The sequence below is a fragment of the Accipiter gentilis genome, chromosome 4, assembly GCF_929443795.1.
Source record: "Accipiter gentilis chromosome 4, bAccGen1.1, whole genome shotgun sequence".
NCBI lineage: Eukaryota > Metazoa > Chordata > Aves > Accipitriformes > Accipitridae > Astur > Astur gentilis.
In genome coordinates, this window is record NC_064883.1 from 10,690,629 (window position 1) to 10,716,464 (window position 25,836).

The following is a 25,836-nucleotide window of genomic DNA, read 5'->3' on the forward strand; positions in this document are numbered from 1 at the left end:
TAAAGGAAGAATATAAAACTATTTTATTGACCACTGTTCACCAGTATTTACAGTAAAGTAAACAATATACAGTCTGATAACATTCAAATTACTACAAAGTTAGTTTTCACTTGGTCTTCTTGAGACCAAGTGATCCCAAATACTAAAAAGAATGATTCTACAGGTTTAAAGGGCTAGGTTTGGGTAAAGAAGATACATGCACATCAATAGTATAGAAGACTACAAAACATCTGTGAGTTTGTTTAGACATTCATTATGATTCTGTAATAACTATGGAAGTTTATGAACTTTTTATAAAAGCTTTTTTACCTAATATGGAGGAAGTAGTAGTATCAAATGCTCTCTTGTGATAAATGAAACAAGTTGCAGAAAGCTTTTATTTACTCGCTGTTGATGCAAAACATACTACTTCAAAAAAATATCAAATTTGATTCTTGTTAGAATGTATGCTTCTCACATTGCTAATAAATCAAATTTCAGGTTTTAATATTCATATATATAAAAAAGCAATGCAAACAATTATTGTGCTTCATCTTCTGGGCATGAATGCCAAGTTAGTCGCTCTTCATAAAAAGCGATTACAATCTGAGGACACTTCACGTTAGCTTCTTTGGCCAGCACCAGATCTGCCTCATCAGAGTCTTTCCTGATGTAGAAGAGAGTGGGATTTAAGAAAATGCATAATCATTAATTCAATAAATTTAGCAGCTCTTGATAGGTCATACATTCTGAAAAGAACATCAGCTAGAAATCAGTTTTCAGTATACCTTTCACTATAGCTACCAAGAATTTCCATGCTAATGGCAAGGTTTCTATAGCTGCATCTTGCTTCCCTTCCCATATTTTTTTCTGTTTGAAAGGAAAACGCTATTCAAAGGGAACCATTTATACAGTTACCTATTGCAGTATGTAATGAAAGAAGTAAAACTTTGCTAATTTTGTCCTTTAAAGCATAATCAAAACTTCAAAGTGAGACTTTTAAAAATCAGTAGCATCAGTCTTAAAGAGGTGGTACTTGCATCCAAATTCTATTTACTGTTTACGCAAGTAACTTGCTGTATTTCATACTCCTATTCTTGATGCTGTCTTGGGGTAATAAAACAAACTTTCCAGTCTGACATACTTCAGATTCCATTTTAAAGTGTATGCTGCCTTTACAAGTCAGTTTTGGGCATACATATTCATATCTATGTTTGTTGCCTACAATCAATTATGAAAAACTAATCAACTGCAACTGAACTAAACAAAAAAAAGCTGCTTCTTGTATGTTTCGTGTTTGATTTTGCCAATTATCACCACAGAAATTCAAATAGTCACAATCTATATTTTGCAATTCTTCTAAGTTTCACATAAAATTGTTAGAGAATTTGAAAAGGCAGAAGGGAGACAGAATCTTTCAAAACACTAATCTTCAGCAGTCCAGGCACATCATATGACAAGTTTAGCTGGAGACCACTAAGTTTGACTCCATTCAGAAAACTATGCTCTTCTCAAAGGCTGTGGAAAGCTATCATTCTTCTTATCCCACCACCATAAGAAACCTGATCCCAGCAAATGTTAATTCAACCTCTTGTATTCTCAACACTGGAAAAAAGTACTTATTTTATCCTACTTGTTCACAAGGCAAGAAGTCCTTCTGTCAACACTGTAGCTAATGAAGCTGGTCTCCACCTACCATCCCAACAACACAAACTCCCCCCATCACCTTCCCCTCTTACTAGCCCATAATGATAAACCTCTCCTTCATATTGTTCTTCATCTCAACCTCACCTTCCTCCACTAGTTGGTTCCAATTCCACTTGGTTGCACGCAGAACAGCTGGCACTATGGTTGGTTAAATGGCTGGCTATCCAGCAGCTCACTTGTGCTTACTGGAACATGTAAAGCTGGGTTTCTGCCTGCCATTCCCTCAGCAAGAACACTACTGAGATTCAGCTTTCCTACACAAATGCCAATTTTTCCATATTTTATCAGAATTTACCTTTCAAATTTCTACTTCTGTAAAACTGAACCAATAGAAACTAAAGTTATTTTGGGTTTTGAAGGAAGGGGGATTAAGTCCTAAACTGATTATAGAACCCTTGTTTTCCTAAGAATGCAAGGTTAATAAGCAGTCTACCAGCTTCTCTGTCTTACTCCTGAAACTAAGTTGTCTCATTAGCCTAAGTGCAACTACCCGCACTCCCTTAATATGGACAAGAATTGTGGATGTAAGACTTACCATTTCATGAGGAACATAAGCTCTCCACTGCTATCCGTAGCCCCAATTATCCGCTCAGGATCAAGACCCCTTGCAAACCCTCTTGGTTTATCAACCTATTGAGTAAGTTAGAAGATTGTTATCCAGTTTAAGATAAAATTCTGTTTTGGCGTTAGAGCTAGATATACGCATTCTTATGTATATTTATATATGTGTATATCAGAACAAAAAATATAACCATACATAATTATAAAAGCTATAATTACATATAATTGTCTGAAGATTACATTAATTTTATTTTTTCATGACTGATCTTCAGGCCAAGTCATTCATATGTAGAGTAATAATGAAGGAATTTTACATGAATGTTTCTAGCATTTATTTCTGAAAACTCAATAGATGAAACAAATGATCTAAAAATCCTTATAGTATATAAACAAATAATCATGGCCAGTAAAAGCAACAAAAGAGGCAAAGCACAAGTGCACTCATGAAAATGGGAAAAACACATCCTTTTCAGCAAAACAACAGACTTGGGTTGACTTAAGCCAACCATGAAAGTGAACCCTTGGGGAATACCTCAACTCTTCTTGGCTCACTGAGATCACACTGGTGGTAAGGAATATCACAACTATTTCCTGTATTAGTTCCTCTAGGTTCACAATATTCTTTTTGAGACAGTGGCCACTACTGTACCAGATGGAGACACACAACTGACTTTATACAGAAACTAAAATATTCTTTGTATTATTCATCAACTATTCCTTCTGTTGCCTTCCAACTTTTTTTGACAGTAACCACACATCCATCAGCTGTCTTCAGTAAACCACTGACATTGCCAATGAGTTTCGATTCAAATTGAGAGTTTTACAGTTTACAGAGAAAAATGCGAACTATTAAGCACATTATTATATGTGCATTGTTTTTACTTATCAGCACTAAATCTGTCATGTTGTCTGTTCATTTAAATTGCAGGAGAAACCCAGACCTTTAAGAAAAGGTAGCCTTTTTTCAGTCATCCTTTCTACTCCCTCTCCACCATCATGTCTGTTCCTAATCTAAGTAACTGACTGGTCTTCACATTTTGCCATCTTGCCACTCACCTATTTAAAATCACATGCTAAATATGAAAGCCAAAACAGAACTTCATCTTTGTTCCATTAACGAAATTTTTGCTCTAATACAAACTGTTCACTTAGTATCATTCATAAATAACTCTTAACCAGTCTTACTTTCAATTATTCAGTAAGCATCATGGGACAATGCAAGAACTTTTTAGTCATGTAGTCCATCACTCACCTTTCACCCACCATTTGGATAGTCTTATTAACCACCATGAATGATTATCCTTTTCAAACCACAGTTTCAGATGCTGTGCGATTTTTACAGTTTTAAACCCATGTTTGGTCTTGTTCTCAAAATCACAACAGGATTTTGGGGGGGGAGTGGGGATGGAGAGGTAGGGAAGAGACACAGGAAAAACAAAGCTTAGCACATGAACATATACTTACAGAATCACGCTTTTTCTTTGATTTACTATCATCAGATTCGCTATCTGACAAAGATTTTCTTTTGGCACCATCTGTTTTTTCTTTACCAGCTTTCTGAGAGTTCAGAAAAGCTTCGATTAGCTCTGGACAATCTAGGTTTTCTTCAGGTTCCCATGTGTTGTCAGCACTGAAACATACATACATTTATGTGAAACTAGGAAAAGAAGAAAAACGTAAAACTAGCCACATGGCTCACCTTAAGGAAGTTAATTTTTTTCTGATTATGTAAGGCAGGTTTCTTAAACCTAAGAATTCTCATCTTGCCATCTCTAGTAACCTTCATGTACTGCATTTGATGACTGAAAAAAATATGCTCTGCTATTGTTGAAAAACAATGTTTTTAAGCTGGAGATACAGAGTAAGCAGCTCTATTAACTCTTATGATCTGGATGGGATTATAGGAGTTAAAACAAGCAATCCCCACCCTACCAAAACCTACCTGTCCATTTAAACTGACTCCCTTCCCTGGTTCCTCTAAAGACTGTCCATGCGAACAAACCATATGATACGAGCACTAAGACTTACAGAGAATAGAATGTACACAACACTCACTACAAACAGTGTTAAGTACGCAAGTCTAAGCTTCTATATATGAGGAACACTCTCAAAAGTTGTCTCTGAGCACTGAGATCAACTATATCTAGAACTATCTCCTTCCTTCAGCCAACTACAGGAGGGAACAAAGGTTCCACATCCACAGCTGGGCACTGTAAATGTTCCAGTGAGTGTGCATTTTGTTAACTAAAATTTTAAGAAGTCCATGAATGTTCCCTACAACAACTAAGCACCTCACCAGAAGTCCTCATGCACAAATACTGCCACAGTGCTACTGCACAAGCAGGATGCCTAAAAATTATCTGCAGTTACTAAAACATATTTTTACAACTTCAAATCAGACCCTTGAATACTAAACACGTTTTGCTTTTATCTTATCACTTATCACTACACAAATTTCAGGCGCTAGAATGCAGAATGTTGCAATGCAATCAGGGAGGTATGCAACAATAATTTGACTGCATATGTAACTACTTATGTTCATTGGTAGGTTCATTGCCTTTTTTCAGCTACTACAGTAGACTGGCAGAAAGTGTCACGGCAGAGAGGAGGCACAACTACGTGCCTTCTTTAACAATCAACTTCGTAAGTCCACTGTAAGGTTTTCTTGTGCTGCCGTAAGTCCTGGGAAAGAGACTCAGAAGATACCTTTCGGGTATGCTTAATGAAGGCAACCATGCCACAGAATTCCTTATGCAAATTCATCTAATTTGAAAGCAGTTCAGAAAAGTGAATAATAAGCAAACTATCTGCTTCATATTCATTGCTTCAGAGCTGCCTACAGTTTAAATCCCTGCAAAATTTCTTACTCAGAAGTAACATTCATTCCACCACGTATATAACAACTGTCAGTCTAGCTTACCTTGATAGATAGTGACACAAGCTAAATCAAAGAACAGTGGTAAAAGAACAATCACTAAAGACTTGGTAAAAGTCTTGGAACATTTTATGTAGCACAAACACTAAGCTACATATTTTCTATTTTGTTTTCATACTTTACTGCCCCACTTCAATATGCATTTATGGATGTCCTTCCCTTGAGGTTCTTTAAAAAGTATCCCCACCATTCAATCCCCTCTCTGCAGTTATTTCAAATAAATGGTTAGTATCTAGCATTCTATCAGAAAAAAAAAAAATAGTTAATGCCTTACTCTGTAAATCCTTTCCACTTCAAGTAGTATTCCACCTTTCCATTTACAACACGTCTGTCCAGGACTTTCTCCACAACAAATTCTTCAGGCTCTGCCTCTTCAACTTTTTTACCTTTGCCATTCTGTTTCTTTCCCATTTTGTGCTACAAAAGAAATTCAGAATGACATTATTCATTGTTTTGCTTTACACACTTACTTCACTGGCCAAATCCAACTTTGCTCAGTAAGCAGCAAAGAATCATGTACTTATTCACACTAAAGCCAGAAGCTCAGACTCCTTTTATGTTAGGGCATGTGGTCAGGTAACCTGAGCAAGACATGCTAATGTTCTGGGGTTTTTCAGTTGCTTAATGAGATACACAACACCAGTTTTAAAAAAGGTGACATATTTTTGTCCATACACTCAGTGCCTCTACTCCCCTTATAAATTTAATTTTCAGTGCTACATGCTCAAAAATTTATGAAACTTCTAAAAGTTAACTCTATGCCTGTGAAAAGGCAGAGGGCAAGAAACAGCATAAGGCAGAAGTAAAGAAAAGTAGTAAGGTAACTGTGAAAATGCATAAAATAGAAAAGGGATGGTACTCCAAAAAAGGTGGTTACTACCTTTTCAAAAAAACAAAGGAGAAGCTGATGGGAGCAAAGTTTATGGTGTATTGCTACAATAAGCAAAATACTCAACAATAACCCATATCTATTGAACAGGATACATGCTAGGAGCATTCCATTACTGCAGTCCCTTCTCATTCTTAGCCACGCACCGATGTAACGTACATTCAAACAGATGTCACAAAGGTGCAGAAATTTAAGACAGCTACACTTAAGTACAGCACTTAACACGTAAATGAAATTTTGCTAACTTAAAAAAACTTTATAAGTGGTTCAAGTTTACATTTGATATTTCAAGTAATATTCTTTAAGTTCTTAAAATAAATATTACATCCACATCATCCTCAAGGCATTCCCAGTTTAATAAGGCACAATTAAATAGTAATAGAAGGACACATTTCAGAATTTCCTTGTTTGTAATCTTATAAAGGTTGGAACAAGCCTATCATGTTGTTGTATCACATTTCTGGAGCACTAGCAGACCAAAAGCAGTTTGCTTGCCATTTTGGACGGCACCTTATAAGGAAATTGTTAAAGTGGCAGCCATAAACTAATGGGAGCAGTATTAAGCTCCTAAAACATATAGTCATGCAGCACCCTAAATCAGAGCGAACAGAACTAATTCCTTACTAATGCACTTCCTATAGAACAGAACACAAACAAGCAAAAATCACAAAGCACCTCTATTTGCTTGACGGCCTTTCTCTAGTCCTCTCTAGAATTCATGTGGGTTAGTTTGAGAATACTGTGAAGCAATTTTGAAACTGTCAAATTTTTAGACTTTTTAGAATTTTGTCTTGATGTTGTAAAAGGTAAAAAAAAAAATGTTAGACAAAGAAAAACTGTCTTCCCTTTGTAAACTGAAGATTTGAAGCTGATTCTTTCTTTCCAAAGCCCTGTCTTTGTGCGTCTTATTTTTCCTAATTAATTTTTCCCTCCCTCCCCAAAATAGCTTTACTCTGGTTAGGAACCCATAAACTGAAGGTGCAAACAACAAAGACCAGGAAAAGTTTCAAGTTTTCTCTTTCAAACAGCAAGTTTCCATATACGATTACATCTCATGTGACATTTGTTTTGATTTGGAAGCATAGAAGAGAGATTATCTAAAACAGAGCATGTACTTCCAATTAAATTTTAACTGCCTGCATATCCCAGGTATATTTTGACCACAGCATTCATGTCTGAAAAGTGTCAACTTAAGCACACTGGCTTTTTTTGCCTCCACAGGAAAAAGAATGAAAGACTGAAATGGAAGGAAAATAAAAAACATTAAGATGTCCAACGCTTCTATGTAGGCAGCTTCTTTCAAGAAATGAAAGCGTGACAAAGAGAAATGGGTAGAGATGAGGAAAACAAACAAACAAACAAAAAAAAGAAGCAGGGGGAAAAAAAGTCACAGACTCACTGTACCATAGCAATAACATTACAATTACTGGTAATGAGGCAAGCAGGCTACCAGTAGGGAACACCTCCATCGGACTAAAATTCTTTCATTCAATGGAAGACTGTTTTCTGGTACCCTTTTTGGCCTCACTAATTCTTGTCACTTAAAGATAAATGTTTTGGATTTCTCTGTCAAAGCAACAATTTATTTTTTTTTTACTTTCTAAGACTTGGGTATCTATATAAACTTCCACAGAAGAAAACGAATGTCATGAGGCCCTGTATTTTTTTTCTGGAAGTACAGTAAGAAATAATAAAATCAAGAATATGTTGCCTTTTCTTTTAAATAATAGAGGTTTAATTAGGTCTTGTGTGCACCAGCACTGCTTTCCAAACTCTTGAGCCTTTTCAACCTATGAAAATAATAGTTGATTGCAGCACATGCAGAAATACTTAACATTTGTTAAAAACCTATACATTCTGAGATTACACAAGCCAATGTAAATCTCAGCCCACAAGTGAATGTGGTACCTGACTGAAGTTAAAGGTTGCTAAATGTCCACTGGACCCCTGAAGCTCCCTTCTCTAGCTGGAGTTGCATGTTGTAAGCTGTAACTTGGGTGTTTGACCACTGAACATACATCTATGGCTCATTTCCCTTTCTGCATTCAGAAGTCACATATGACAAATGCAGATCTGTGGATAACCACTCTTTCTTTGAGGGACAAGATTAAAACACGGACGTGACACTGTGGTGAAGTGTTTTAACATACAAGAGGTAACAAAATCGGAATTACAGTTCCAGAGCTACGCTATCCCTTAATACATTTAGGTTTTGCATAAAAATACATAATGAAGCAGAATTAGTTATGGTTCCCATGGGAACCATAACTGATTTTCCTGACCTGTGCAGCAAAATTCTCAACAACACCAAAAGATTAAAAATACTGCATTCACAGATTCTTTCCTCTCTCTCTGGCACCCCCTCCCCAGGCTGGCTAACTCCTTCTCTTCCTCAAATTAGGGAAAAGTGGGCAATCAACTACTAAGAGAAAGTTCAGACATTCACCTTGGTGAAATCTTTTAAAGTAGTTTGTTGTCGTACAATATAAGGGAAGCACTCTATTGCACTTCTAAGCCAGGAGTTAATACAAGTTTTTAATATATCTCAATCTGGGTCAACCAGTAATCATTTCAGTCAATTTAAGAACAGGCCTTCTGAGTGCATTATAAATCAGTTGTTCTGCTATCCAAATTTTGAATCGTACACTTGTATTTTTGCTTACTTCCCTGCCTCAACCTCAAGATGCATCTCACACTATGCTTTTTCAGTTCTGTCTTTCACAAAACTAAACATCATTATTAGTTGAATGGTAACCAGCAACCAACTGCCCTTAGAAGTCCATATTTTAACGTCAAGCAAAGCTTTACAGGACTTGAGATCCATGAATGCATCATTAAAACGGTCCAGGAGGGGTTGACATCTGATAATCTCTGCTCCTATGAAATTCAAAGAAACTGTTATTTGTTAAAAATCATTTCAAAAGGCATGTTAACTACGCCACATTATTTCCCAGTAACGTTATTTTTCATCTGTAAAGACTGCCTTTTCTCAGGCAATTAGTTTTCTCCAAATACACTGGGAGAAATTAAATGAATACATGATTTGGATTTTATTTTTTTTACATATATGATGAATTACATGGTGTGCTGAAAGGAGGCTAAAAAAATCCTTAGTGTTTTCTACTGTAGGACAGATGAAATAGTGCAGAGTCCTTTATTATTATTATTTTTTTTCCCAACAAGCCTCTTTAGAAATGGCAGATTTATTAAAGCCAAAGACAATGTCCTTTCTAGTAGCCTTACTTTCTGGATCTGAAATTTTGGTCAGAATAATGCTGGGGAGGGGAGATGTGGATGTATCTTTTAAATGGAGATGCCAAGTTATAAGTTTGAAGAAAAATATGTTGATTAAATCCTTATATACTTTAGGTGTGCATGAACTTACCAATGTAGTTTTATTGGAGGCCATTTTTATTGCAGACTTGCAGAGCTTTTACTAGAAAAATGCATGACAATTAAAAGGAAGTTTACATTACTGAAAGAAAGGCATCCCAATACAAGCATGGTCCTTGTTCCAACCCCCATGTATTCACTACATATAACATTTCTAATACGGATTAAATCCAGAACAAGAAGTAGGTTACTACTTTGTCCGGCATAACCCAGTAACGCACCATTATGCTAGCCAGGATAAACGATACTGACAAAGTGGTACATAGGGTTGAAAAAAGGTTTTTCCCAAGGCCTTCTAAGGCATAGAGATGTTTCTAGGGAAAAGGGGGAGGACCATCAGGGATGCTTATTTCCTTAAACCCAATAGAACAGGAGTTCAGATTCTAGCAGTTAATCAAGATATACCTAGGTATATTAACTGCGAATCTGGTGGGGAGCAGCTACGTATCTGTGGTGTAATAATGAGTCACCCATTACTCTTACATGGTAGTAAATGCTTATAAACAGCGAATATTTTCCTTAATGCAACTATAACGTTGCCTTCTGATTCTCAAGTTTGCAAGAGTTAAGGCCCTAGAGCAACATTAACTCAGCTAAGCGGTACGTACTAGATATTTAACCTCCACAGACGATGCTGAACACAATCCATCCCCTTTTCCATGTCATTTCTCATACCGGGCACCTCCTTAGGCATGTATTGTCCCCGCCCCACTGCAAACTATAGAACTGTTAGAATTCCCCATATGCCTGGGCAAGGCAAAAGAGAGAGTCCTTCAAGGCCAGAAAACCTCCCGGACTCGGCAATCCCGCCCAAATCTCCCCCGATGCGGGAGGTGGGTTTTGGCAGTCCTACAGGCGGTGGGGTAGGTGAGCTGGGAGAAGGGCAGGGGCGAGGGCCCCAGCGCGGAGGGGCTCGTCTCGTCCCCGGTTGGAAAGGCAGGAGGAAGGGGAAAAGCGACAGCAATAACAACAATAACAAAACGCCCGTGCCGCCCCCGCCAGAAGATAAAGGCAGCCCTGCGGAGGCCTGCTGGGGGAGGCTGCGCCTCGGGCCTATGGTGTCCGCACGCGAGGCCGGCGGGGACGCCCCGGGCGAGCTAACGGGGCTGCCCCGGGCGGCGCGGGGCCGGCCCGCCGCCCCACTACCGGGGCCGGGGGAGGGCAGCCGCCCCCGCCCCCGCCGCCCGGCGGGCCCCTCTGCGCCGCGCCCCCGCCGCCAGGGCCCCTTCCACGCCGCCTCCCCCACCCCGCCACGTTTCCCCCGGGCCGGGCACATGCCGCCGCCTCCCGGCGCAGGGACGCCCGGGCGCGGAGGCCGCCCCTCGGCGGTGGCGGGCCGGCTTTGTCTCCCGAGCGCGTCCGCCGCCGCCGCCGCGCGGGTGCCGCTGCCCCCGCCCCCCGGCGCAGCCCTCCTTCCCCGCGGCAAAGCCCGTTCGCTCCGGGGCCCGCCCTCCCTCCCTCCGGCGCGGGCCGGGAGGCGCCGTGAAAGGGCCGGGGCCGCGGCCCCCCTGCTCCGCTCGTTACCCCCCCCCCCCCCCCCCACCCGCCGCCAAGGAAGCGGCAGCGTACTGACGGGGGGGGGGGGGGGGGAAGAGGCAGGCGGGCTGCGCCCCCATCTCCCCGCGGCGGCCCTCAGGCGAGGCCCGCTCCGCGGGGCGCGGAGGGAAGGGGGAAAGGAGGCGGCTGGAGCGAGAGAAAGAGGGAGAGAGAGGGAGAGAGAAGGATACAGACTTCAATAGTGCCCAGCCGCTCGGGTCTCCCGTCTCCTCCTCGCTCTCGCCCTGCGCGCACTGAGCAGCGGCGGCAACAGCGACATCTGAGGGGGGTTGAGGCGGGGGGTGGGGGAAGGCAGGGAGGGGGTGGGGAGCGGCTGGGCGGCAGCGCAGCGCGGCGCAGGGCGGGCGCGGCGGCTGGCGGGGCTGGGCTGGCCGAGCAGTGCGCGCCGGCGGCTGACGGGGCAGAGCGCACGACGCCGCCTACGCGCGAGCTGCAACCTCCTACCGTCGTCGCCGCCAGCACAGGAGGGGGGCCAAGACGTCTCTCCAACGGGGGGCTAGCGCAGGACCGCGTCAGGCGTCCAAAAGAAGGAAGATGCCTCGCGGCGACAGAGAAAGCGACTGGGTGAGCCGGGTGGGCGGCGGGTGGGGGAACGGGCCCGCGGCGCCCGGTAACTGCCGCCGCCATGATGGCCGCCGCCATGAGGGCGCCTTGGGCCGGAGCGGCCGCCGCCCGCCGCGGAGCGAGGCCCTCGGTGCGGGAGGGCGGGCAGGGAGCGCCGGGCTGGGCTCGAAGCTCGTTGCGGTGTGGCTGAGGGGGCCGTTTGGAACGCGGCCATTTCCCGCGTTGCGGCGGAGGGGCCTAGTCGTTAGCGAGGGCGGCGGGGGGGGGAGGAGGGAGGGAGAAGGGGGCTCGGAAAGCGCGGCGCGGGGGGGGGGGGGGGGGGGCGCCTCGGAAACTCTTTTATTAGCGGGGAGAGGGGTCGCAGTCGGCTGGGGAGGCTTCGCTCCGGGTGAGGAGCCGCGGGTGGATCCGCGCTGGCTTTCCCGGGAGCTGGGGAGGGGGGAGGGGAGAGAAGAGGGGGCGGGAAGAAAGGAGCAGCTCCAGCGCCATTTCCCTGGTGTGCGGGGCCGCAGCACTCACCCTTTGTCGCGGTGCGTGCGAGACCGCTGAAGAGAGAAAAAGGGAGGGAGGGGAGGAAGGAAGGAAGAACAGAGTGCCGAAGCGGGCGGCGCGCCCAATGTCGGCGGTGCGGGGTAGAACGGAGCAGGCTGCGGCGAAATCCGCCTCCCTCCGCTGGCTCCCGGGGCCCCGCGATGTGTCGGTGCTGGCGCCAAAATCTGGGTAGTTATCACTTCTTCCTGCCCGGGCGGAGGGGGAAGGGGCCAGGCCGCCAACAGCAAGGGAAGATTTCGGGGGCGCGCTTCGCTCTGCTCCCGCCCGCTCCCTGCCAGTACCATGGGTGGCAGCGGAGAGGACAGCGGAGGGGAGAGGGGGAGCGCAATATGAGGCCGCCTTCGGCTAATTATAACCGCTCGCTTTGAGGTTTGAGTCTTCGGGGCCGTTCGGCAATTTCCGGAAAAAAAAAAAAAAAAAAACCGACACGGTGCCAGTCGCGATCGGGGAGGTTTCGGCTCGGCTCGGGCACGTATTGCGAATCTCTTCCGTTGTCGGAAATTGCCGAACGGGCTGGGTAGTCGGTGACTGCAGCGTCTCTTTCTCCGGAAATTGCCGAGCAGGTTCCGAGCGCCATTCTTGTCTGCTTCGGCAGATTCCGGAAATTGCCGAAGTGAGTCGAATAGGCTTCTATTCCCGTTTCGGCTTTTTCCGGCGACTGTCGAAGCGGATAAGCTCGACGACGACGGCTCCTTCGGCTCATTTCGGAGACAGCCATTACTAACGGAGTTGATGAGTTTTTATTACATGATAAAAACACGTAGGGGCGTTATACAGAACTACTGCCCCTTTGGAGATATTTAAGCTCCAGATTCAAGTCTTTTTTTTTTTTTTTAAACTAAAACCTCGGAAGAGAGCCTGAGCTGGAGAAGGAGGGCGCTAGCACTACGTGGAGCTGAATTTCAAATTACGTAACAGTTCAGGCAGCCATTACTGACCAGTTGTACGGTACTCTCAAGCAGGAATACGTAAACCATGAAGAATATGGTACGTGAAAAGGGAAAATTCGGAGTTTGCTTTTAAGGAGGGTGGCATGTTTGGATATGCGTACGGAGTGAATTTTTCCGGGTCTGGGCGTTACGAGCGGGCTTGAGCCCTTGTCAGCGAAGGTCTGGGTGCCGCTGCTGGCTCCCCGTCGGTGCGCTGCGGGTAGGGGGCTGGATGTCTTTCCGCAAAGGAAGTGTTAGCGGGGAGGAAGGTTCTGGAAGCGGCGGCCGGGTCTAGTGCGCAGCCGAGAGAGGAGGCGGAAGCTGCGGTAGCTGTGCATGGCGGGTGGCGAGTTCTTAAATTACTTGACGTACCCGTTAGCCGAGCTGCCGTTAAGGTGGCGCTGGAGGAGGGGGGGCACACGACCATGGAGGTCAGTCAGTGCGCGATCCGGGGAGTCGCCTTTGCCCTGCGAGGTGGTGACCGGCCGGGGTGGCGCTGCGAGTAATGGCGGTGGCGAGGGGGAGGGGTAAAATGGCGGCGCCGAGACTCGCTTGTGCGTCAGGCTGTGAGGATCGCTCCGAGGGCGAGAAAGCGACTAAGGCGGCGGGGGGGCAGTAGGGGCTGCGAGGCGGGCAGGCAGCTATAGTCGTCTGGTATCGGCGGGGGGCGGAAAAGAGCGCTTGCAACGCCTTCCTGGTACGGTGTGTGTAGGTGCACGCTAGAAGCGGCTTGCAGCACTTGGTTACAGTTTAGCCCGAGGACTCGGGTGTTATTTATCTTCTTTTTTTTTTTCATCTGGGGTCGGTGCTTCCAGAAGCTATTTCCTTCCCGCCGTATCGCTGTCCCTGGAGGCGACGGCTGCTTCTGGGCGCCATTTTCCCCTTCTGGCTGCGGGGGCCCCTGTTTTCCTGATATCCGCCACATGGCGGAGCCGGCTCGGTAACCGCTTAGCTCCTGATAACATCAGACGGCGGGGGAAGGGGGAGAACCAGGCTGTTGGATTGCAAAGCTCTGTAGAACGTATAGGGGCTAAAGGGGGGGGGGGGGGGGGGGGGGAGGCGGGGAGGGGATGGGGAGCGGCGGAGAGAAGCGTCTTTCTAGTTTGGGACCAGTAAACGCAGCTTTGCTTTTGCCAGGCCTAGCCTTTGTAGTTCAGAGCTTCCACTCGCTTGTCTCTTAACCATTTTTGTTACTCGGGTTCTTAACTCTGCAGAAGTCTGCGGTCAGCTTGGAGTATTTGCGCACGCGTTATTGCTATGTGAAATACTTTTCCTTGCTTTAATGATGAATTTTCCAGCAAAAGCTCTGCATTTCCAAGTCCTTTGAAGCGTTGCTTTAAGCCTGTGAAGGAAGGTTTAAAATAAGCACTAATGAAGATTCGACAGAGTTCGCAAAGATATCCTCTCGCACTCTGTTCCTGCCACAGAGTGTAGTAGTATGGAAACCTTAAAAAAGGTTTTTCTTCCAGCTTTTATATTGTGGGCCTGGGGGGGGGGGGTTAGCACATGAGGATTTTTATCAAGATTCTGAGAAGGACTGGAGTGGTAATGATCTTTATCATACATTTTGCAGCTTCAGCATAAACTTCAGAGGGTCAGAATTCTCTGGACCCTGGTGGGCGGTTGATGCTAGACTAACCATAGCTTCTTAAAACTAATATTTTAAACACATAGTCTTTCTACATACAGAGGCTGTGTATCTATTAGTGGAACAACACATTTATTATCTTTTCACACAGTCATTTTAACTAAAGAACTGGTAGGGAATTTTGTTATTGCCATGTCCTGATGTGTGTGGTGCCTAGATGTTGTTCTGGGTAGGGCATGTACTGCATGACATTTAATATATGGTAGATTATAGTTTCTAAGAATTCACACATTTTTCAAGTGTGTTGTTAATTCTGTTTAATGTTTATTAATAGTGTGGTATATGTTTGTCCTTTAAAAAACAAGTGCAGTTGTTATAGCTGATAATCCCATTCTTTCCATTTACATGTTTATACCTGTTTTCAAAGGTAAACCTAACACTTACTGGAAAAATCCTACACGTCTACTAAATTTGCTTGATTCTCTTATTTTTATAAGACTATAAATATGCATTATTAGGCAGGCAATAATCGATTATATAGGAAAAAGTGTCTTTTGTGGGCATATGAAACTGTAGCAAGTAGTCCCTAATTTTCAAGCAGCAGAACTGAAGTAATTTGAAGGGAGGCTTTTTTTTTTTGCAGTATCGTTGCTTAAAATGATTTCTTTGCTAGCCTACTCAAATTATAAATAATAGTATGACTTGCAGCATATTACTTTTTAGCCCAAGTCTAGTGTGCAGCATCCTTTCCTTTATTCCTTTTAAGAGATGAGGTGAAACAAAATTTGACCTAACGTGGGTCTGCTGCTTTTAAACTCGTGTCTAATTTTGCCTGTCTATATGAGGAGGAGACAGTACTAGCTTCCTTTGTGTTCCTTAGAAGAAAAAATAGTAGATCTAATAGCAGATTCCAAGTGTTTTCTAAGAGACATTTAAACTGATCATTCTCAAATACAGTATTTATTGGGGGGGGGGGGGTGACTTCCTTGTCACAGTATCTCAAGCTGGTAATAGGGTGATGCATTTTGAACAAATACTGATTCAGTACTACCTACAGTAATTGTCTTCCTGTTACATGCATCTAGATCCAGGTCTGCCTTGGAGAACCTCAGAAAACATGTTCATCTACATGCAGATTGGCTTAACACTTTTAAAAGCATTTGTGCACTGAACTATTTTGCATATTTTCCAAATCTCATTGGTTGTCTTAGTTTCCTTTTTTACATTTATCTTAGTGTCAAGTGCATAGTTGGTCATGTTGTGTTTGTCAGTTACAGCTAACTATGCAGCGTTTGGGTTGTTTAAAACACAAAACCAAACACCCAAGCAGATTTTCTTGATTTTTAAAACTAGTTAACAGTATAAAGCTTTTTAATGGTTGCCGTTTGACACATGAAACGGCAAAATTTATGATCTAGTGATGCTATTGTGTATAGAAAATGACAATTATGATGCTTGCTTAGTATAAAAAGTTGGTATGAAAGTATTAACTGGTAGAGGTTGGAAGATTGTCCTTCCTGCTTTGGTGTAATACTACATACAAAATAGTAAATGTAATGCCTTATTATTGGTCCTGGGTTGTTTTCATTATGTACTACTTCAGGAGAAATTCCTGCTGTGATGGCAAGTGCAGTGATAATTTCTCTGAAAGGTAATAGAATTAAGTCTTACTGAAAGGATAATTTACATTAGTGGATACATATGTGAATATGTGTTATTCACATTTATTTTTTAAAGGGAATCGAGTTTTGATAGTGCTACCGTTGAGGGTGGATAGGTTTACACTGATTGCAATGGTGCAGGATCCCAGTTTAATTTTACAGATGCTACAGCTTTTATTCGTTTCAATAATTAATGAGAAAATATGAATCGATGACCCATTTTAGAACATGTTTGGCTGTATCTTCATTTCTTTTTATTTTTAATGCCTTGCGTAAATAGCATGATAGTATCCATGTACAACAATTTGAGCCAGAATGATTTTTAAAAATAAATGCCATCTGGAGTAGAATCAGACAGTGTGAATGAATTCACGTTACCTGTAATGAGAACTTTTGGTTTTGTTTTTCTTTTCTTTAAAAAGCGTATCCTAAAGATCTTTTAGAGGACTATTCTGGAAGTCTTTTGAATGTGGTCCTTTGTTCTTAATATTTGGAGGGAGACATGGGAAGAAGCACATAATTAAAAACTATCGTAAAAGTGGCAAAAATTGCTTAATTTCTTCAATAGTGGTAGAACATTTAGAAGAGACAAGCCTAATTTTGAAAAATATGTCTTACTGAAAGTTTTTGACATTTAAGAAATCTTCCTCAGTGTCTAATTCTGCTGATGCAAATGGGGTATTGTTAAGTATATTAATGTAATCTTCTTTTCTGTGATAGAGGGAAAAGGAGCAGTTCCGCAAACTGTTTATTGGTGGCTTAAGCTTTGAAACAACAGAGGAAAGCTTGAGAAGTTACTATGAGCAATGGGGAAAGCTTACAGACTGTGTGGTAAGTTTGGCATACTAACGCACAACAATTGCGTAGAATGTTTAGAAATTTTAAAAGTGGGGAGTTCGTTTGCTGGATAGCTTAAGGAAAAGATAGAATATTAAAATTTTTTTTAAGTGTACAGTTGGTTGGTTTATACATAATTCAGTCCATTGAAGCTATGCACAGGCTTTCTTGCAAACTGTTGATAGAATTAGGGAGCATTCACAATCTGTTTCCTGTAAAATCTCCCAGATTATCTCTAACCACTGGTTTCAACAGTTTAAAATTAACTTGGGCATCATTGGCTGAAGTGCATTAGGGAGTGCTTACACAGAGCACTGTTACGTGTGTGTAATTGGTAACCTTTGGCAGAAAGCTGATGTCATGGTAAGCAGCCTCAACAAAGCTGGAAAAGGATGTCTTTCTGTGTGATGTTTTCATAGAATTGTTTAGGTTGGAAAAGACCCTTAAAATCATTGAATCCAACCATAAAGCTAACACTGCCAAGTCCACCACTAAACCATGTCCTTAAGCGCCACGTCTATACGTGTTTTAAATACCTCCCGGGACGGTGACTCTTGCAGAAGTTCCTCCACTGAATTTGTTTTGGGAGCAGTAAATATGTCTTTCATAACACAAATTTAAAGTCTGTAGTCTTCAGAAAGCTTAAAAGAAAGTATATGTTTTATTTTTTTGAGAAGACAAACATAAACATACGTTGCTGATACAGCAGCATTTCTGAGTTACTGGTAGAGTCTTGGAGGACAACAATGGTTTGCATTTCTGTGCCAAGCAGTGCCATTCGTGTACTTAATCAGCACAACCTGCTACTTTATAATTGTTTTGAAATCGAATCAAGGAAAATGTAAATGAAGTTTACATGTTTTCTCCAAATGTTGTTAGTGTTATGCTTATGAGAGAGGAAGAAATGGTTTAAACATGTTTATTGTTTTTAGGTAATGAGGGATCCTGCAAGCAAAAGATCAAGGGGGTTTGGTTTTGTAACATTCTCCTCCATGGCTGAAGTTGATGCAGCTATGGCTGCAAGACCTCACACGATTGATGGAAGGGTGGTTGAGCCCAAGAGAGCTGTGGCTAGAGAGGTAAGGATGGCTTTGAAAGCAAATACTTTTCATGCTTTGAAAAAGGAATGTCTGTCTTGGTCAGACAGTTACTCTTTGTTATTGTTTGAAATTGCTTGGATTTAAATTCTCTAGGTAAAAGGCTGTAGTTGGGGCACTATTTCCCATACTTTCAGTCTGTTAAATGATACTTACATAAATGTCTGTTATTACAGTGAATTAAGTTATTCTGGATGAGAATCATGTCTGCAAGGGACACAACTGGGGTCTGAAAGTAGTGTTAGCAAAACCATGTTGAATGCCTGTAATTATGCAAATTCCAAAATGACTCTTCTCTGGAATGGTTGCTGTAACTAAACCGCAAACTGATACACTCACGTTAATCTCCCTTGACTCTATTCCAAGATCTTTTGGGGTATTTATGAAACGTATATAACGTGACTAAAAATAGGGAATGTAGTAGGGATGCTTCTTCCTTTCCAGTGGTGGTATACAAAATCATCTTAGCACTGCTCTAGTTTTAGCCCCAGGCATATTTGGTTTTTAAATGTCAGGGTATAAATTAGGTCTGTGCACAGGAATGCAGTGCACCTGTAAACTTTTCTGTCAGGTTACTGTGGCACAGAGGTACTTGAGGAACAAGTGCAGATTCTAGGTGACTTCTGTTTACCATGTTGTGGGAGCTCTGGGAGGGTTTACCAGTTCAAGGTTGGACCTAGGCGTTTAATGTATTTGGACTGATAAACTGGAGTTGAATGAGCTGTCCCAGAGGGGGAGTCAAGGGAAACGGAAATCGTAATGACTGGTAGCCCTGTTAGCTAGCCTAGTTTTCTTTCCATTCCCTGCAGAATGCAGGATTGGTTAGCAGTTGGAAAAAGGTAATTAAAGCAGCATACGTGCATACTGTTTATACACAAAAGCTATTGCTAAGCTTCAGGAGTAAGTCATTCTTGCCTAGTACACCAGTGTGGATATCATGCCCAAAGTGTAAAAATAACCCATGAGTGTGAGGAGTTGTCTTCATATTTTGAATAGGAGTTAAAATGCATAGCTGTGGATCTGCTGAGGTTGAATGACTTTTGCTGTTGATAGGAGTGGAATGTGGGTTTCACTGCTGTTGGGGAAATGGGGAGAGGAAGCTGACACATCTTTGTTTCAGTTACAAAAATCGTGCTCTAGTTTAAGTTATTAAGTACTTCCAGTTCTTTCAAACTGTTGATCTTATGTTTTCACTAAATCCGTTTAAAGGCTTTTTATTTACTTTCCTGCATTTAATAGGACTTTTATCTGTATCTTTTTCAGTGCTTTTAAGACTTTGACATAAAGGGGGGGGAGGAAAAACATCCCAATTACACCATGTTACTTCCGTCCCAGAAGGCCCCTCAAGCAAGTCTGCAGGGTCATGCATTATAAGAGTGCTATCTCGGTGCTTGAAAAATCTTGGTTTATCCATATTCTATTCCTGAAATCCTGGCAAAATAGTGGGTTATGCAGTTGTTTTTCTTTGGTAATTTAAAGGATTTTTTTTAACAGGAATCTGGAAAACCTGGTGCTCATGTTACTGTGAAAAAATTATTTGTTGGTGGTATTAAGGAGGACACTGAAGAGCACCACCTTCGTGACTACTTTGAGGAATATGGAAAAATTGACACTATTGAAATCATTACTGACAGACAGTCTGGTAAAAAGAGAGGGTTTGGATTTGTTACATTTGATGACCATGATCCTGTGGATAAAATTGTATGTAAGTAAGCTTCATTTCACTCTCTCATTTGATAGTGTTAATCCTTGCAGTTAGGGTAATTGTGTAAAGCTAAAGTTAAACTAAAGAGATAATGGGATTAGTTATGTGCATGAATATTTGCTACATTGTACCTTTGGTGAATTGTGTGGGAATGTGTATATTAAATTTAAGTTCAGGCTTCTTTGCTTAAAAATCGTATGGTCTTTTGTTTTTTTTAAATGATCCAGAATATGTATGCAATAATTTGGAAATCACTTCAATTTTTGGAAGTCTGATATTCTTATTGCCAGATCAGTACTTAAATGCTGATGGTATCTTACTTGATGTTGTTACAGTGCAGAAGTATCACACCATTAATGGCCATAATGCAGAAGTAAGGAAAGCTCTCTCTAGACAGGAAATGCAGGAGGTTCAAAATTCAAGGAGTGGGAGAGGAGGTATGTACAAGTAATGGTTAATGGTTTGTGGCTGATTTTTGTGTTCACTTTCCATCACCTCACTGCTTAAAAATGTTGAACTGCCACAGGGAACTTCGGTTTTGGTGATGCACGTGGAGGTGGTGGCAACTTTGGTCCAGGACCTGGCAGCAATTTCAGAGGGGGAGCTGGTAAGACAGGCATGTTTGTAGCATTATTTTTTTTTCCTTATTTATACTGTCTTTCTGGTTGTGGATAACTTGTGGATAACTTTGTAAGCTACTGCTGTTTAATTGAAGTGCAGCTATAGCAGTTACAGAGTTTTTTTGAAAAATAACTTGCAAACCACTTCTGTAGTACAGAAATTGATTATGTGGATATTCAGTAAAATGAAGTTGTTTTGGTTTGGTTTAGTTTTTTTAAGGATTTTATTAAAAGCCAAAATTAACCTAAACTTAGTAATTTTGTTAAGGAATTCAGAAGTTTCTCCTCTGTAATTCTATGCAGCACTTGCTGACGTTTATAGTGGAAGGGCTATGTCCAAAATTAAATACTGGGTGTCTTAAAAGTGCAAGAAAAGAGAAGATGTAGAGCAATGGTTGGATGTGTTATTTCACATAATATTTTTCTGAATTCAGGTGTATGTGTGCTTAATCAATAATCTCTTGAGATTTGGTCTTTAAGGTCGTAGGGGTTTGAGAATTCAGTTAGTTTGCTACAGGTGAATTGAAATACTTCTGGGTTTTTTTTCTCCAACAGATGGATATGGAAGTGGCCGCGGATTTGGTGATGGGTATAATGGATATGGTGGAGGACCTGGAGGTTAGTTTATTTTTTCAGTGGTGGTGGTTGTTTTCTGTCACTCAAACATTTTTTACGTTCACTTACCATTTGTAATAAATCGATATTAATTGCCAAAGCCATTTGGTTGGCTTTAAGAAGCACACGTGGCTGTTGGCTCATGTTATACTTCTACATGGCAAATTGTTACTCCTTGGACAACAATGCCCTTTTCTTTAGAACAGCAGGGTTTCTTAAATTTCCTGAAAAATCAAGATGTAAATTAAGCCTTTTAATTGAAGCTTTTAGGCAGTCTGACTGGTGGGTTTTGGTCACAACTAAATGGAAAAATACCCTCTGATCCTGTATAATTTGGTTGCCTTATACACGGAAAAGTTTATTTTAAAAGGATTATATTGTCATAGGTGGCAACTTTGGTGGCAGTCCTGGTTACGGAGGAGGAAGAGGAGGATATGGTGGAGGAGGACCTGGATATGGCAACCAGGGTGGGGGCTATGGAGGTGGCTATGACAACTATGGAGGAGGTAACCTACGGGCTTGAAATGGCCAAGCATTTCAGTTGTAAATTAGTGCAAGTCATTTGAGATTTTGGGGCAGGGGAGGTATGTGTTTGTAAATGTTGTATAAGGAAGCTCTTGTTTTCTAAATAGTAAGAAATAGTGTGAAAAAGCAGTTCGTTGCATACACTGCTGGAATACCTGTGTGATTCTGTACTTTATTTAAAATTCTAATAACCACATAACTTGGTGAGTGCCATATGCATTTTAGCTCATCTAGGTATTTCTCCGCTTTTGTATTGATAATGCAGGCAATTACGGAAGTGGAAACTATAATGATTTTGGAAACTACAACCAACAACCTTCAAATTATGGTCCAATGAAAAGTGGAAATTTTGGTGGCAGCAGGAACATGGGGGGACCATATGGTGGAGGTACTGTATATGTCCTGACCTGCCTTGCAGCCAGAGTGGGTGGGCTTTAGTCTCTTGGGGAGGTGGAAGGGAAGATAAGACAAGGGGTAACTGTTTTGAACTAAAAGAGGGTAGATTAAGGTTAGATATAAGGAAGAAATTCTTTACAGTGAGGGTGATGAGGCATGGGAACGAGTTGCCCAGAGAAGTTGTGGATGCTCCCATCCCTGGAAGAAGTGTTCAAGGTCAGGTTGGATGGGGCTTAGAGCAGCCTTATGTAGTGAAAGATATCCTTGCCCGTGGCAGGGGGTTGGAACTAGATGACCTTTAAAGGTCCCTTCCAACCCGAGCCATTCTATGATTCTAAGATTGTTATGAAGAAATTGGTAACTCCTGCAGTAGATGGACTGCAGTGCCCATGTTCTTTCTGCAAGTTGGATACAATTTCGCATCTTGAAACTGTAAAGCTTGTCTTGGGAAAAATTATTACTACTCTTTTATTAAAAGATAATGACAAGATAGTAACTTTTCCCAGAATATTATAAAATATTTTGCAGTTTCCAGTCAGTAAAGATTTTAGCCAAGTTTCATGTTCTTTGCTGTCAGCTTTGTAGAGTGTCTAGTGAATATCCACTAAGTTTGCTGGGATTTCTTTTTTTTCCCCCTCGTAGTGTCACTTTTTTCTGACACTTTCTGTTGTTAAAATGTTGTTTAATATGGCATGTAAAGCTTGTGAAACGGAAACTGAAACAGGAAATCCTTTCATGTAAGGTTTAGCATCCAGATAAAGTTAGCCCTCGCAAGCTCAAGACAGTACAGTGCATCAAATTACATGTGACACTGTTGATTGAATCTAAGATTTTAGCATGTAGTCCTGTGGCAGTTCTTGGAGGTTATTTAGAGGAAGGCAGTGAAATGTTAAAATCTTTGTTGTATATGCTGTCTCTGGAAGTAAAGGAGATGTTAATCTTCATACAGAATCAAAAGCATTCCTAGATTTCAAAAGTGTGCTGATGTAACTGTTCTGTTTGTTGTTTTTCTGCAATTGCAGGAAACTATGGTCCAGGGGGCAGTGGAGGAAGTGGTGGATATGGAGGGAGGAGCCGTTATTGAGTTTCTGCAAGCATGCCATGGGTAAGTATGTTTATAAGTGTTAAAATTGCAGTGATTCTTGAGAGTAGCTGCAGGAGTTAAAAGCTTTTTAGGATCATATTATCTTTCCTTTAAAAAATGGTTAGATGAATAATTTCATAACCTATTTTTTTACTCTTTACTTCTGTTGAAACAGGCTTCACTGTATAAATAGGAGAGGATGAGAGCCCAGAGGTAACAGAACAGCTTCAGGTTATCGAAATAACAATGTTAAGGAAACACTTATCTCAGTCATGCATAAATATGCAGTGATATGGCAGAAGACACCAGAGCAGATGCAGAGAGCCATTTTGTGAATGGATTTGGATTATTTAATAACATTACCTTACTGTGGAGGAAGGATTGTAAAAATGCCTTTGAGACAGTTTCTTAGCTTTTTAATTGTTGTTTCTTTCTAGTGGTCTTTGTAAGTGTAGAAGCATTCCTTTGATAATGTTAAATTTGTAAGTTTCAGGTGACATGTGAAACCTTTTTTAAGATTTTTCTCAAAGTTTTGAAAAGCTATTAGCCAGGATCATGGTGTAATAAGACATAACGTTTTCCTTTTAAAAATTTAAGTGCGTGTGTAGAGTTAAGAAGCTGTTGTACATTTATGATTTAATAAAATAATTCTAAAGGAAATATTGTGTAATTTTAGATTTTTTTTTTAATACTGTAAAATAAGGCAAGGAGTGGGTAGTATAAGGTCCCACAAATAATATAAAGCTATTGTTGTACATGTAAAATTAAATGCTGGTCAGAAAAAAGTATGTTGTCTGTAAATGATCAGGTTTAAAATATCTAGATAACTTAAGGGATATCTCTGCAAGGAGAAACACCTTTTTAGATCTTTTAGATGCTGCTTCTTCAATGGCAAGGAAAGGAAATATCCCCAGCGAGGTACTCTTCCAGGGACACAGGTCTAGTACAAGAGAACTCTTGAAAACGTCACTAAGTTCAGCCAGTCTTAAAAAGCTGCGCTGTATTTCTGCAAAGCTTTAACTACAGTAGTTTATAAGGATGCCAACGAAGGCTGAGGGTGTAGAGCAAAATAGTTCTAAGCTTCAGTTAAACTTCTTTAGGTAAGATCTTATTTACTTTTCCTTTCTTAATGTTCCAAAACCAAGAAACTAATATTGTATGACAGTATTCTTTCAGTATAGTGATTATCATTATGTAGTTTAACATAGCAATGCATTGAGTTAACAATTACCAATTTAAAAGAAATTTGTGAATCCTGTTTTCTTGTATTATTAAATTTTTTACAAACAAATTTTTGTTAATTTCAGCTACTTAACATATTTTTTTCCTACTGGAATCTAGCTATGATATGAAACCTGGACAAGCATAGACTGCTGCCACTGTACACTGCTACAGTTGAACAAATGAGACCTGCAAGTGTCCATTAGTAAAGCTTTGCAAGGGTTCCATCCCTGGTGTTGGTAGTTAAAATGGTAGGTCACAAGTTAATTAAATCATACAACTTTATTTTTGCATCCTGCAACATTTTATTTTTTCTTGGGAGTCTATGCATTATGGTGGTTGCAAGGTAATGCGATGAAGGTAGTTCTGTGCTGTTGAAAATGAACTATGTTGTTGTGTCTTGTCTACTGTAATCTATTTTATATAACACATTTCATCCTGAAGGTTCCCAAGTAACTGTAGACTGTTTACGTGTAAGGAAAAAATTGCACCACAGAATACATCTGCCTCTGTGAAGGAATGTGTCGTCCATTCTTTTAACAACTGCATAAGCAGTTCTTTAGGAGGGCAAGTGAAAACTTCAAATGAAACTGCAGGTGGTATTTCATAAGTGTATAATGTAATTATGTAAATTGGAATTTGGCTAGAATGTTGAGGTTTCCACCATTTTTTATAGTTCTTGCAGCTAATAAACCTTAGTGCCAAATTCAGTCAGCCTTACTCTCACTGCATTGAATGTTTGCACCTCAAATTAATGAAAATTCATCAAGTAATGAGTTACTCAGAGTAAGGGTGGCATACTTTACTAGATTTGGTTTTTAAATAAAAATCAACAAAACCCACCAAAAAAAGGCAACCAAAAAAAAGCCCTAATTTCAAAGTTCCACTGCCTTTAAAAGGCTACCCACTGAAGAACGTGGACTCAGCTAACAGAAGTCCTGTTCCTTTTGTGTTAGACACACCAGTGAACTGCTTATACTTTTTTTTTAAAATGGCTGAAGTTCCCCTATTGGTAATTTGGTTTAGACATATGTGATAAACATCTTCAGATACACTTTTTTTTTCTTTGGCAGGAAGGTGCCATGCTGCAGGTAACTAATGAAGAAGTGGTCAACCACAGAAACGCTTCAAGAAATAAGAAATTCTGTATCATCAGAAAATAGTTGTTTTTGCTGCCTTCATTAAAAATCTAGAGGTTAAATGAGTACTGATAAAACATCACAATTAGTACAGCTCCCTGTAATGCTGGGTTTTTTAAATTACAGTAATAATGTCTTGTAAACCTTTCGAATAAAATTAAGATCGTTAGGAGAAACAAATCACTAATGTTAAAATAGCAACCATTCTGTGAGTAGAAAGTTTAACTACATATTTTTATAACTTTCATAGCTTTAAAATAAAGTATTTTTTATACCAAAGTA

The 25,836-nt window shown here is 41.1% G+C and overlaps 2 protein-coding genes across 12 annotated transcripts; one reads left to right on the plus strand and one right to left on the minus strand.

The window, feature by feature from the left end:
* Positions 1-13,459, minus strand: CBX3 (chromobox 3). Of its 5 annotated transcripts, none has more exons than XM_049799266.1 (6): positions 12,105-12,201; positions 9,457-9,507; positions 5,457-5,599; positions 3,712-3,877; positions 2,222-2,316; positions 1-646 (listed from the first exon to the last, which is right to left on the minus strand). In XM_049799266.1, the coding sequence occupies exons 2-6, from the start codon at positions 9,478-9,480 to the stop codon at positions 520-522; spliced, it is 555 nt and encodes a 184-aa protein (XP_049655223.1). In that variant the 5' UTR covers positions 9,481-9,507; positions 12,105-12,201; the 3' UTR covers positions 1-519. The 5 variants fall into 5 exon arrangements, with proteins under 5 accessions (XP_049655223.1, XP_049655222.1, XP_049655226.1 ...); XM_049799265.1 differs by lacking the exon at positions 12,105-12,201 and adding an exon at positions 11,196-11,312; XM_049799269.1 differs by lacking the exons at positions 9,457-9,507; positions 12,105-12,201 and adding an exon at positions 13,439-13,459.
* Positions 11,378-25,836, plus strand: HNRNPA2B1 (heterogeneous nuclear ribonucleoprotein A2/B1). 7 transcript variants are annotated; one of them, XM_049799258.1, is made up of 13 exons: positions 11,378-11,585; positions 17,036-17,146; positions 18,085-18,231; positions 19,744-19,954; positions 20,290-20,391; positions 20,481-20,570; positions 21,130-21,192; positions 21,576-21,695; positions 21,980-22,102; positions 23,133-23,215; positions 23,370-24,294; positions 24,536-24,666; positions 25,489-25,836. In XM_049799258.1, the coding sequence occupies exons 1-10, from the start codon at positions 11,556-11,558 to the stop codon at positions 23,192-23,194; spliced, it is 1,059 nt and encodes a 352-aa protein (XP_049655215.1). In that variant the 5' UTR covers positions 11,378-11,555; the 3' UTR covers positions 23,195-23,215; positions 23,370-24,294; positions 24,536-24,666; positions 25,489-25,836. The 7 variants fall into 7 exon arrangements, with proteins under 7 accessions (XP_049655215.1, XP_049655214.1, XP_049655216.1 ...); XM_049799257.1 differs by having other exon boundaries at positions 23,370-24,666; XM_049799259.1 differs by having other exon boundaries at positions 24,060-24,666.

What these genes read in the sequence shown, in the direction of transcription:
- HNRNPA2B1 (XM_049799257.1), top strand. Translation starts at nt 11,556, where the DNA reads ATGCCTCGCGGCGACAGAGAAAGCGACTGG. An exon ending in AGAGAGCTGTGGCTAGAGAG is followed by an intron (nt 18,232 to 19,743) that starts GTAAGGATGGCT and finishes TTTTTTTAACAG; the next exon opens with GAATCTGGAAAACCTGGTGC. An exon ending in ATATGGTGGAGGACCTGGAG is followed by an intron (nt 21,193 to 21,575) that starts GTTAGTTTATTT and finishes ATATTGTCATAG; the next exon opens with GTGGCAACTTTGGTGGCAGT.
- CBX3 (XM_049799266.1), bottom strand. Translation starts at nt 9,480, where the DNA reads ATGGCCTCCAATAAAACTACATTG. An exon ending in AAGTGGAAAGGATTTACAGA is followed by an intron (nt 3,878 to 5,456) that starts GTAAGGCATTAA and finishes TGTATGTTTCAG; the next exon opens with TGCTGACAACACATGGGAAC. An exon ending in CAAAGAAAAAGCGTGATTCT is followed by an intron (nt 2,317 to 3,711) that starts GTAAGTATATGT and finishes CTTACTCAATAG; the next exon opens with GTTGATAAACCAAGAGGGTT.